At 43.2% G+C, this 13,840-nt stretch overlaps 1 protein-coding gene across 7 annotated transcripts in view; it reads left to right on the plus strand.

The window, feature by feature from the left end:
• Positions 1 to 13,840, plus strand: part of tgs1 (trimethylguanosine synthase 1) — a 79,280-nt gene that overhangs the window by 12,426 nt on the left and 53,014 nt on the right. For 6 of the 7 annotated variants that reach the window (XR_010975056.1, XR_010975057.1, XM_068031851.1 and 3 more), the window contains exons 5-6: positions 7,885 to 8,008; positions 10,028 to 10,114. Coding sequence is in view for 5 of the 7 variants with exons in the window: in XM_068031851.1 (XP_067887952.1) it covers positions 7,885 to 8,008; positions 10,028 to 10,114 (211 nt within the window). In the remaining 2 variants the exon portion in view is untranslated. The remainder of the gene's footprint in view (positions 1 to 7,884; positions 8,009 to 10,027; positions 10,115 to 13,840) is intronic. The other variant, XM_068031849.1, reaches the window with a different exon arrangement.

Consider the following 13,840-nt stretch of genomic DNA (forward strand, 5'->3'; position numbering starts at 1 on the left):
AGGCAGAGAACTACGTGGATGGCACGTTTAGTGAGGTGGTCACACTGCAGGTTAGGAGCATGAAGGCAGAGAGGAAATGGGTGACCGCCAGGCAGTCTAAGAGAACCAGGCAGGCAGTGCAGGAGTTCCCTGAGTCTATCTTACTTGCTAATCGATTTTCCATTTTGGATACTGGTGAGATCACTAGTTCCTCATGGGAGTGCAGCCAGAGCAAAGTCTGTGGCACCAGGGGTGGCTCACCTGCACAGGAGAGGAGACGAAGAGTGGAAGAGCAATAGTGATAGGGGATTCGATAGTCAGGGAATCAGACAGGCGTTTCTGCGGCAGTAAACCTTACTCCAGGATGGCATGTTGCCTCCCTGATGCCAGGGTCAAGGATGTCGCAGAGCGGCTGCAGGACATCCTTCTGGGGGAGGGTGAACAGCCAGAGGTTGTGGACCACATTGGTGCCAATGACATAGGTAGGAAGAAATATGAGGTCCTGAAAACAGATTTTAGGGAGTTAGGAAGGAAGTTAAAAAGCAGGACCTCCAAAGCAGTAATCTCAGGATTATTCCCAGTGCCACGTGCGAGTGAGCATAGAAGTAGGAGGATTGATCGATTGAAAACGTGGCTGGAGAATTGGTATAGGAGGGAGGGCATCAGATTTCTGGGGCTGGTGGGACCTGTCCGAGATGGACAGACTACACCTGATCAAGACCAGAACTAATATCTTAGCAGGGAGATTTGCTGGTGCTGTTGGGGAGGGTTTAAACTAGCTTGTCAGTGGGGTGGGAACCTGAGGCGTAGCTCAAATTGGAAGGAAGTAAAGCTGGTAACAGGAGGTAGAAAAGTAGCAAGTGACATTGGAAGGCAGGCGAAACAAAGGCAAGCATCAACTTGGCTTCGAATGCAGAATGTCAAGAAGACAAAGTTAAGGGCGCTCTACCTGAATGCACGCAGCATTCGCAACAAGGTAGATGATTTAAAGGCCCAAATAGAGGTAAATGGGTATGATCTAATTGCCATAACAGAAACATGGCTACAGGGTGACCAAGACTGGGAACTGAATATTCAAGGATATTCGATTTAGGAAGGACAGGCAAAAAGGAAAAGGAGCTGGTGTTGCGCTGATAGTAAGGCATGGGATCAGTTCATAAATAAGGGAGGATTTCAGATCAGAAGAACAAAATGTGGAATCTGTTTGGGTGGAGTGAAGAAACAGCAAGGGGCAGCAAACATTGGTAGGAGTTGTTTATAGGCCACCAAACAGGACTGGTAGTGTGGGGCATGGTATTAATCAGGAGATTAAAGAAGCATATAGCATGGGTAATAGAGTAATCGTGGGTGAACCTGGGTAAACCTAATGAGCACTAATGCTGTGGAGGACGGGTTTCTGGAGTGTATTAGGGATGGTTTTCTAGAACAGTATGTTGAGGAACCGACGAGAGAATGGGCTAGTTTAGATCCATTATTATGTAATGAGAAAGGGCTAATTAATCTTGTTTGTAAAAGAACCTTTAGGGATGAGTGACCATAAAATGATAAAATTTTTCATTATGTTTGAAAGTGAGATAGATCAGTCGAAAGCCAGGGTGTTAAATTTAAACAAAGGAAAGTATGAAGGTATGAGCGGCAAATTGGCTGAGGTAGATTGGGAAAATACATTCAAAGATATGACCGGACATAGGCAATGGATAGTCTTTAAAGAAATGTTACATAGTTTACAGCAACTATACATTCCTTAAAGAACAAAGAACAGTACAGTACAGCACAGGAACAGGTCATTCGGCCCTGCAAGTCTGCGCCAATCTTGATGCCTGCCTAAACTAAAACCTTCTGCACTTCCGGGGACCGTATCCCTCTATTCCCATCCTACTTATGTATTTGTCAAGCTGCCTCTTAAACGTCGCTATCGTACCTGCTTCCACCACTTCCCCCGGCAGCAAGTTCCAGGCCCTCACCGCCCACTGTGTAAAGAACTTGCCTCGCACATCCCCTCTAAACTTTGCGCCTCTCACCTTAAACCTATGTCCCCTAGTAACTGACTCTTCCACCCTGGGAAAAAGCTTCTGACTATCCACTCTGTCCATGCCGCTTATAACTTTGTAAACCTCTATCATGTCGCCCCTCCACCTCCGTCGTTCCAGTGAAAACAATCCGAGTTTATCCAACCTCTCCTCTTGGCTAATGCTCTCCAGACCAGGCAACATCCTGGTAAACCTCTTCTGTACCCTCTCCAAAGCCTCCACGTCCTTCTGGTAGTGTGGCGACCAGAATTGCACGCAATAATCTAAGTGTGGCCTAACTAAAGTTCTGTACAGCTGCAGCATGACTTGCCAATTTTTATACTCTGTGCCCCGACCGATGAAGGCAAGCATGCCGTATGTCTTCTTTACCACCTTATCCACCTGCGTTGCCACTTTCAGTGACCTGTGGACCTGTACGCCCAGATCTCCAAGTCTCCAACCGATCTATATCTTGCTGTATCCTCTGACAATCCTCATCACTATCCGCAACTCCACCAACCTTTGTGTCGTCCGCAAACTTACTAATCAGACCAGCTATATTTTCCTCCAAATCATGTATATATACTACAAACAGCAAAGGTCCCAGCACTGATCCCTGCGGAACACCACTAGTCACAGCCCTCCATTCAGAAAAGCACCCTTCCACTGCTACCCTCTGTCTTCTGTGACCGAGCCAGTTCTGTATCCATCTTGCCAGCTCACCTCTGATCCTGTGTGACTTTACCTTTTGTACCAGTCTGCCATGAGGGACCTTGTCAAAGGCTTTACTGAAGTCCATATAGATAACATCCACTGCCCTTCCTTCATCAATCATCTTCGTCACTTCCTCAAAAAACTCAATCCAGTTAATGAGACACGACCTCCCCTTCACAAAACCATGCTGCCTCTTGCTAATAAGTTTGTTTGTTTCCAAGTGGGAGTAAATCCTGTCCCGAAGAATCCTTTCTAATAATTTCCCTACCACTGACGTAAGGCTCACCGGCCTATAATATCCTGGATTATCCTTGCTACCCTTCTTAGACAAAGGAACAACATTGGCTATTCTCCAGTCCTTTGGGACCTCACCTGTCGCCAATGAGGATGCAAAGATTTCTGTCAAGGCCCCAGCAATTTCTTCCCTTGCCTCCCTCAGTATTCTGGGGTAGATCCCATCAGGCCCTGGGGACTTATCTACCTTAATGCTTTGCAAGACACCCAACACCTCCTCCTTTTTGATAATGAGATGACTGAGACTATCTATACTCCCTTCCCTAGGCTCATCATCCACCAGGTTCTTCTCTTTGGTGAATACTGATTGAAAGTACTCGTTTAGTACCTCGCCCATTTCCTCTGGCTCCACACATAGATTCCCTTCTCTGTCCTTGAGTGGGCCAACCCTTTCCCTAGTTACCCTCTTGCTGTTTATATACGTATAAAAAGCCTTGGGATTTTCCTTAATCCTGTTTGCCAATGACTTTTCATGACCCCTTTAGCCCTCCTGACTCCTTGCTTAAGTTCCTTCCTACTGTCTTTATATTCCTCAAGGGATTCGTCTGTTCCTAGCCTTCCAGCCCTTACGAATGCTTCCTTTTCTTTTTGACTAGGTTCACAATATCCCGCGTTATCCAAGGTTCCTGAATCTTGCCAAACTTATCCTTCTTCCTCACAGGAACATGCCGGTCCTGGATTCTAATCAACTGACGTTTGAGAGACTCCCACATGTCAGATGTTGATTTACCCTCAAACAGCCGCCCCCCAATCTAAATTCTTCAGTTCCTGCCTAATATTCTTATAATTAGCCTTCCCCCAATTTAGCACCTTCACCCGAGGACTACTCTTATCCTTATCCACAAGTACCTTAAAACTTATGGAATTATGGTCACTGTTCCCGAAATGTCCCCAAATGAAACTTCGACCACCTGGCCGGGCTCATTCCCCAATACCAGGTCCAGTATGGCCCCATACCTAGTTGGACTATCTACATATTGTTTCAAGAAGCCCTTCTGGATGCTCCTTACAAATTCTGCCCCATCCAAGCCCCTAGCACTAAGTGAGTCCCAGTCAATATCGGGGAAGTTAAAATCACCCACCACTACAACCCTGTTACCTTTACATCTTTCCAAAATCTGTCTACATAGCTGCTCCTCTACCTCCCTCTAGCTGTTGGGAGGCCTGTAGAAAACCCCCAACGTCGTGACTGCACCCTTCCTATTCCTGAGCTCCACCCATATTGCCTCGCTGCATGACCCCTCCAAGGTGTCGTCCCGCAGTACAGCTGTGATATTCTCCTTAACAAGTAATGCAACTCCCCCACCCCTTTTACATCCCCCTCTATCCTGCCTGAAACTTCTAAATCCCAGAACATTTAGCTGCCAATCCTGTCCTTCACTCAACCAAGTCTCTGTAATAGCAACAACATCATAATTCCAAGTACTAATCCAAGCTCTTAGTTCATCTGCCTTACCTGTTATACTTCTCGCATTGAAACAAATGCACTTCAGACCACCAGTCCTGCTGTGCTTCACAACATCTCCCTGCCTGCTCTTCCTCTTAGTCTTACTGGCCTTATTTACTAGTTCCCCCTCATTTATTTCACTTGCTGTCTTACTGCTCTGGTTCCCACCCCCCTGCCACACTAGTTTAAACCCTCCCGAGTGACGCTAGCAAACCTCGCAGCCAGGATATTTGTGCCCCTCCAGTTTAGATGCAACCCGTCCTTCTTGTACAGGTCCCATCTGTCCCTGAAGAGATCCCAATGGTCCAGATATCTGAAACCCTCCCTTCTACACCAACTGTTCAGCCACGTGTATAGCTGCACTATCTTCCTATTTCTAGCCTCACTGGCACGTGGCACAGGGAGTAATCCCGAGATTACAACCCCAGAGGTCCTGTCTTTTAACTTTCTACCTAACTCCCTAAACTCCCTCTGCAGGACCTTAAAGGCACAAAAACCCCAAAAGTAAAGGCAGTCAACTGTGGCTAACAACAGAAGTTAAGGATTGTATAAGTTTAAAAGAAAAGGCCTATAAAGTTGTCAGAAATAGTAGTAAAAACCTGAGGATTGGGACGATTTTAGAATACAGCAAAGGAGGACGAAGAAACTGATAAAGAAAGGGAGAATAGAATATGAATGTAAGCTAGCAAAAATATAAAAATGGACTGTGAAAGCTACTAGTGGTACGTAAAAAGAAAACGTTTGGCGAAGACAAATGTGGGTCCACTACAGGCAAAGTCAGGAGAATTTATAATGGGAAATAGAGGAATGTCAGAGAAGCTAAATGATTACTTTGTGTCTGTCTTCACTGAGGAAGATACAAGAAATTTCTCTGAATTAGAGATCCAAGGGATTAAGGGGAATGAAGAATTGAGGGAAATTAGTATTGGTAAGAAGGTCGTATTGGAGAAATTAATGGGGCTGAAGGTTGATAAGTCCCCAGGACCTGATATTCTACATCCCAGAGTGTTAAAAGAGGTAGCTATGGATAGTGAATGCATTGGTGATCATCTTCCAAAATTCTATACATTCTGGAGCGGTTCCTGCAGATTGGAAGGTCGCAAATGTCACCCCACTATTTAAGAATGGTGGAACAAAGAAAACGGGGAATTACAGACCTGATCGCCTTACATCAGTTGGTGGGAAAATGCTAAAATCTGTTCTAAAGGATGTGATAAATGGACACTTGGATAATAATGATCTGATTGGGCATAGTCAACATGGATTTATGAATGGGAAATCGTGTTTGATGAACCTGTTGGAGCTTTTTGTGGATGTTACTAACGGAATTGATAAAGGGGAGATGGTGGATGTGGTATACTTCGATTTTCAGAAGGCTTTTGATAAAGTCCCCCACAGGAGATTGGTTAGCAAAATTATAGCACATGGGATAGGAGGTAATATACTGGCATGGATTAAGGATTAGTTAATAGACAGAAAACAGGGAGCAAGAATAAACGGGTCATTCTTGCGTTGGCAGGTTGTGATTAGTGGGGTACCGCAGGGATCAGTACTTGGGCCCCAGCTGCACGCAATTTGTATCAATGATTTGGATGTGCGGACCAAATGTAGTATTTCCAAGTTCGCGGATGACACCAAACTAGGTGGGAATGTGTGTTGTGAGGAAGATGCAAAGCAGCTTCAAGGAGATTTGGACAGACTTAGTGAGTGTGCAAGAACATGGCAGATGGAATATAATGTGGAAAAATTTGAGGTTATCCACTTTGGTAGGAGGAACAGATGTGCAAAGTATTTCTTAAATGATAGATTAGAAAGTGTAGATGTACAAAGGGACCTGGCTGCTGAAAGCTGACATGCAGGTGCAGCAAGCAATTAAGAAGGCTAATGGTATATTAACCTCTATCGCAAGAGGATTTGAGTGCAGGAGTAGTGAAGTCTTGCTTCAATTGCATAGAAACTTGGTTAGGGCTTAGAGTACTTGAAGTACTGTGTGCAGTTTTGGTCCCCTTGCCTTAGGAAGGATATTATTGCCATAGAGGGAGTGCAATGAAGATTCACTAGACTTGTTCCTGAGATGGCGGGACTGTCCGATGAAGAGATTGGGGAAACTGGACCTGTATTTTCGAGTTTGGAAGAATGAGAGGTGATCTCATTGAAACCTACAAAATACTTAAAGGGATAGACAAGGTAGATGCAATTAAGATGTTTCCCCTGGTTGGGGAGTCCAGAACCAGGGGACTTAATTTCAAAATAAGGGGGAAGCCACTTAGGACAGAGATGAGGAGACATATCTTTACTCAGGGTTGTGAATATTTGGGATTCTCTACCCCAGAGGGCTGTGGAAGCTCACTCATTGAGTATGTTTAAAGCAGAGATTGACAGATTTCTGAATACAAATGACGTAAGGGGATATGGGGATCATGCAGGAAAAAGGCATTGAAGTGGATGATCAGCCATGATCATATTGAATGGCAGGCAGGCTCGATGGGCTGAATGGCCTACTCCTGCTCCTGTGTTCCAAAGTGTTAACAGAAATTAAGATGGTATTCAGCTGTTCGTGTTCGGTTGTAGTAAAGGGAGGTGATTTTTTTTTAATGTACCCTAGCTGAGTACAGATCTTTGCATTTTAACTGCAACAAGCAACATTAGTCTAGACATAACATTGTCGATTACATCTAAAGGACATCTGTACCTTGATGTTTACCTATGCTTGTGTAAATGGTCAATAACTAGAGGTAGCCATCTTCTGCATTAAATTGTGGTACACTTACTACTTTTATTAATGAAGCCACCATGATGTATTGATCTGCAGCAGTGTATGGTATCTCATGCTCACCGTCTGTTCTGCAATGTATATTGTACATTGTGTCCTTTCTGCTGTGGGACTGTTTCTTTTAGCAAACAAAATGGTCAGGATTTGATTGAACCAGGCTCAACTGAGTCCAGCCAAGTTTGTTTCTGTAGAGATAAAACCCACACAACCAAAAGAATAAAGTTTAAAATAAAAAGTGTGCTGCTGAACAACTAACCGTATATAAGCTAAATTTTGACTCTTATAAAGATAGCTTTGCATTTGTAGTACTAAAGGCGTGTGAAACCTCCTCTTCACATTGTGCATCATAAAGTAATTTCAGTTTAGTAATAATGCAATGTGCACTATATCTACTCTATAATAAACAAGTTGATCAAATACATATTAAAAAGGCACTTGCACAGAGATTGAGCAGAATAGCAGGCATCTTTCTGGTCGTGATTGCATTCAAAGATTAACATGTTACAGAAAGCTTAAGTTGTAGTCTAGAACCATTTAAAGTCATGTCGCTAGGATGAGTGCCACCAGGAGAGTAGTTAGTAGCATGCTGTGCATCTGAACAGCAAAAACCCTGTCTTGAAAAATATTTAAAATGGTTCATCCTAATTATTTGTGATTTACTGTGCCAGCAGATCCACCTAAAACTTCCAGCAAAGCATTAAAAACTGATGTTGCAGCAAGAAAGAGTCAGATCAGTGAAGATGAGGAGGAGGATGATCCATCAGAACCTAGACCGGTAAAGATGAAGAGAAGGTGAATAACCACTGAGCTCCTATTTACGCTCACTTCATCTTCATGCCCTATGAAATGTAAACTCAAGAATGAAAATTGAGCACGTGATGTCTAATTGGTCATGGTCAGAATAAAACACAGGTGAAAGGAATGGCAAATGCAGAGTAAGATGTTAGCTCTTGCATATGTGTTAAGGGTGAATAGATGAAGTTAATGCTTAAATCATGTATTAGTGGATTTCACGACAGTTCTTTTTGTTGGCAAATATAGTAACACTCTCCAAAATTTGCTTCAGTCTCTGTACCTGAAATTATTTATGGTTATGCAATCAACAAAGAAAACATTGAGAAGCAGGACAATGGAGCAATTTTACAGAACAACAGAGTGATCTAGTATTATAAATGCAACGTTTAACAATTGCAACACATCTTTTGCTCATGATGGGAGAATCCTGAACAGTAGTTCTGTGGCCATAAATTGATCCTGACATTTTTTTTGAGTTAAAGGATGATCTTGGCTGTTTATTCGGGAAGATTGATTAGCCAAGAATTCCTGAGGTAATCTGGTTTACGGCTCTGTTACCTGCACAGATCTATTACTGATGAGATTTTAATAATGCTAATTAATATTAGTGTTGGAAAATGGATCTTATTTTCTTCCTGACACAGTTAAAAAATATATTGACGAGCCCATCATAGTTTATGTCAATGATTCTTTTAATAATTCCAGTAACCCTTGGAGAACTGCATTAACATTTCTCCAACCAAACATTTCTTATTGAATGATTGGGCTAAATTTTCCCAGCCCCGTTGTGGAGGGCTTAGAGACAAAGGGAGCTGGGAAAATAGGGTGGAGCTCTGTCGGGACTCCCCGAGGCATGCCCAGCATGGCAGCGGGCAGCCAATTACGATGGCTAAGGCCCAATTAGGCGTGATTTTGCCGCTGGTGGAGCAACTCCGTGCTGAGTGCAGAAGCGGCTAGCTCAGTGGAGGCGGACTCCCTGTGGCAGGCCAGGGAGGCCATTGGAGTCAGAGGTTCCGCGTGCCAATAACCGATTTCCCTTTCGCTCTGAGTGGTCAACTGGCTTTGGGATCCTCTGGGCCTGCAGCATCGGGACCTCGCCAAGACGGCGAGCCTGGAGGCAACCAATTAGGAGGCTGCCCTCTCAGAAGATTGCATAGCCAGTCTTGCTGCCGGAAAATGTGGGCTCGGGACTCTCATTTGGTCCTGACATCGGGGTCCTGAGGCCAACGGTACAATTTTGTCCATAGAATCATGGAATGATTACAGCACAGAAGGAGGCCATTCGGTCCAGCGTGTCAGTGCCGGCTCTCTGCAAGAGCAAATCAGCTAGTCCCACTTTTCTGCACTTTCTCTGTAGCCCTGCAATTTTTTTTTCTTCAGGTGCTTATTCAATTTCCTTTTGAAAGTTTCCACAGGACTCTCAGGCAGTGCTTCTAGATCCTAACCACTCAGTAAAAAGGTTTTTCCTCATGTCACCTTCAGTTCCTTTGCCAATCACAAATTGGTGTCCTCTGGTTCTCGAAACTTCCACCAGTGGGAACCATTTCTCCATCTACTCTCCAGACTTGTCATGATTGTAAACACCTCTATCAAATCCCTTGTCAGCCTTCTATGTCCTCTTGAAGTCTATCACTATCCTCCTCACAATTCACAATACTTCCAAGTTTTGTGACATCTGAAAATTTTGAAATCTGCAATTTTCTGGATTCTCTAAACCATGGTGAAAGTGATTTCCTGTAATTATTATAAAATTGCATATATGTTCTTTATAGCACAATCACAATTTCACTACAGAGAACAGGAAATGTCCCTTGCTGTGAGTAATGGAATCATTTTTCTAGATAATTTTACTTTAAAAACGATTATGATTCTCCTTCTTTAATCCTTTATTTTAATTGGAGTGTATGAAAATCAAGTTTGAATCTGAGTAAGTGTTCCTTTTAAATGGTCATTTGGCAGACCTGGCTTTCTTTTTGGTAATTTTATTTGTCTGTTTTGATGCCTATCTTTTTTTAGTCATGAACTTGATGCTGAAGAGAATCCAGTTGTGTCGATGGAAGATGCCTGCTCAGCTCTTGGCTTCAAGTATTATGCCAGTCAAAAGTAAGAATACTGTACAATCAATGACTTAGCTAGAGGTTGCACAAGAAGGGATCAGCCAAATATCTATTTTATTAACTGAAGCAGAAAAGATTTCTTTTTACCTTTTATAGGAACATAGGAGCAGGAGTAGGTCATTCAGCCCATTGAGCCTGCTCTGCCATTCAGTACAATCATGGCTGATCATCCACTTCAGTGCCTTTTTCCCACACTATCCCTGTATCCTTTTATGTCATTGGTATTTAGAAATCTGTCAATTTCTACTTTAAACATAGTCAATGACTGAGCTTCCACAGCAGTCTGGGGTAGAGAATTCCAAAGATTCACAACCCTCTGATGCTGTACTGAATTTTTTTTATTAATATTGGAAATTCTGGAAGCATGCCCCATTCTGAAAAAGTGGATTTTTGGCATTTAATTTGTTGTGTTTTCCATCATTTTGGACCTAATTGTGAATCTAAATAATATATTGGTGGGAATGGTAGCATATTAGGCATGTTACTGGATCAGAAATGTGAATTCAAATCCCAACACTTCAGCTGGGGAATTTAAATTCAGTTAATTAAATAAATCTGGAATAAAAAGCTAGCATCAGTAATGGTGACCATGGAACTACCGGAGTGTTGTAAAAATCTGTCTGGTTCACTAATGCCCTTTAGATAAGGAAACTGCCATCCTTACCTAGTCTGGCCAATATGTGACTCTAGATTCAGAGCAGTGTGGTGTACTCTTAACTGACCTCTGAAACGGCCTAGCAAACTACTCAGTTGTACCAGTTATGAGTGGCATGGACAGTGGATAGTCAGAAGCTTTTTCCCAGGGTGCAAGAGTCAGTTACTAGGGGACATAGGTTTAACCCCCGAAGTGCTGAAGGTTTTAGTTTAGACAGGCATCATGATCAGCGCAGACTTGGAGGGTCGAATGGCCTGTTCCTGTGCTGTATTGTTCTTTGCTCACCTCACTGTAGCAGTTGAAGAAGGTGGCTCACCATGACCTTCTTGAGGGCAATTAGGGATGGGTAATAAATGCTGATCTTGCCATTACCACTTGGATCCCATGAATGAATTTTTTAAAATCTATTCTGTCCCAGTTCTCTCTCTCCATGTTGTCGCTTCATTTTTTTCTCACTAATCTATCCCTACTTCCCTTAAGTAGGCCTCAGTGCTTGTGTGTTACAATACTATTTAGTTATTACAAGAGATAAAATACTCCAATGATCTATGTTATTTATAAAATGAAGTTAGTTCAATCAACTTAGGTCTTATATTAAAATAAAATTACTTCCTGTGCTAGTATCAGCTTAGAGAATGACCAAACGCCCAGAAATGGAAGCCCTCTAGATTTTCATTAAACTTCACATTATTTGAACATTTACTGAGTGAGCAAGAAGTAGTAGTCAGCCAACTCCAAAGGGATCAACTTAACTGCTTTCGAGCCTTCAGGGTCCTGTAAAGATAACCAGACACAACCCTACATCAGCTCCCCTCGAGCTACAATTTCCATAGTAACCTCACGCAGATGAAATGAAATTCACTGAACTTTCTTAGCTAATAAAGTGGTGGCATGTTGAGACCTAACATCCTGTAATTTCTATATGCTTCAAGAGGAAGACTGTACCATACAAATCCTTCACTGACACCAACAGACTTGGCAAAAGAGAGAAAGAAGGAAACAGATGGTGGGGAACTCGGCAAAAGCATGCAGGAAGAACATTTTAAAATTCTTGTTGGGGCAACTCCAACAACCTTACACCAGAGCTGTTGCTTCTCTTTCACCCTTCGTTCTGGTTAGGCAGCTGCATTATTTGCATAAATCAAATGCACCAGGCTCCATTGCAGCCCTTGTCCCAGTATTCTGATTGGGGCATCAGTGTACATGCAAAGTTTTCCCAGTTAATGTATCTTGCGATTTACTCTTTCGTTTCATTCCCCTCCTGCTGCCCCTCGACTTTTGGTGAAGCAAATCCCACCTTCTAGGCATCAGTGCTTCAATCCAAAATACTTTTCCACTATTTCTCTTCCCTCTGTGCATCGCCCCCATCTCGCCAAACGAGGTTGGAAAAAATAACATTTTCCTGAGGGGAGATATTTCCCCTCGAAATCAAAATGCAGCTTTAGTGAAATTCACCATCATGAGTCACCTGTCTAGAAGAGATCTGCTTGTCCCACCTGAATATCAAAGAACAACAAAGAACAGTACAACACAGGAACAGGCCATTCGGCCCTCCAAGCCTGCGCCAATCTTGATGCCTGCCTAAATTAAAACCTTCTGCACTTCCGGGGACCGTATTCCTCTATTCCCATCCTATTCATGTATTTGTCAAGATGCCTCTTAAACGTTGCGATCTTACCTGCTTCCACCACCTCCCCCGGGAGCAAGTTCCAGGCACTCACCACCCTCTGTGTAAAGAACTTGCCTCGCACATCCCCTCTAAACTTTGCCCCTCGCACCTTAAACCTATGTCCCCTAGCAACTGACTCTTCCACCCTGGGAAAAAGCTTCTGACTATCCACTCTGTCCATGCCGCTCATAACTTTGCAAACCTCTATCATGTCGCCCCTCCACCTCCGTCGTTCCAGTGAAAACAATCCGAGTTTATCCAACCTCTCCTCATAGCTAATGCCCTCCAGACCAGGCAACATCCTGGTAAACCTCTTCTGTACCCTCTCCAAAGCCTCCACGTCCTTCCTGTAGTGTGGCGACCACAATTGCACGCAATATTCTAAGTGTGGCTTAACTAAAGTTCTGTACAGCTGCAACATGACTTGCCAATTTTTATACTCTGTGCCCCGACCAATGAAGGCAAGCATGCCGTATGCCTTCTTGACTACCTTATCCACCTGCGTTGCCACTTTCAGTGACCTGTGGACCTGTACGCCCAGATCTCTCTGCCTGTCAATACTCCTAAGGGTTCTGCCATTTACTGTATACTTTCCACCTGCATTAGACCTTCCAAAATGCATCAGCTCACATTTGTCCGGATTAAACTCCATCTGCCATTTCTCCGCCCAAGTCTCCAACTGATCTATATGCTGCTGTATCCTCTGACAATCCTCATCACTATCCGCAACTCCACCAACCTTTGTGTCGTCCGCAAACTTACTAATCAGACCATCTACATTTTCCTCCAAATCATTTATATATACTACAAACAGCACTGATCCCTGCAGAACACCACTAGTCACAGCCCTCCATTCAGAAAAGCACCCTTCCACTGCTACCCCCTGTCTTCTATGACCGAGCCAGTTTTGTATCCATCTTGCCAGCTCACCTCTGATCCCATGTGACTTCACCTTTTGTATCAGTCTGCCATGAGGGACCTTGTCAAAGGCTTTACTGAAGTCCATATAGACAACATCCACTGCCCTTCCTTCATCAATCATCTTCGTCACTTTCTTTTTGACCCTTCATTGAGCTGAAGGGAGATGAGCATTCCTTCCATTCTTCAGGGCATATTTTAGCCTGACAAAAAATAAGGAGACAGGTTAACTGGGCCACTTCTATTCTCACGACTGGTTAAAAAGCACTGTCAAAGGCAGGTAAGGGTAAGTAAAACCAGGATACTTGAGGAAAAATACATCCAGGTAAAGTGTGTTGTTAGGGAGTAGTTCAGCTGAATTGTTCATGATATTATCAGAGCCAACTTAAGTTTATAGTTTTTTAAATTCTTCTGTAACCAAATATTAATTGTTAGAGTAAAGTTTGTGATTGATATATTCACATTTATAA

This window comes from Heterodontus francisci, chromosome 5, assembly GCF_036365525.1.
Source record: "Heterodontus francisci isolate sHetFra1 chromosome 5, sHetFra1.hap1, whole genome shotgun sequence".
NCBI lineage: Eukaryota > Metazoa > Chordata > Chondrichthyes > Heterodontiformes > Heterodontidae > Heterodontus > Heterodontus francisci.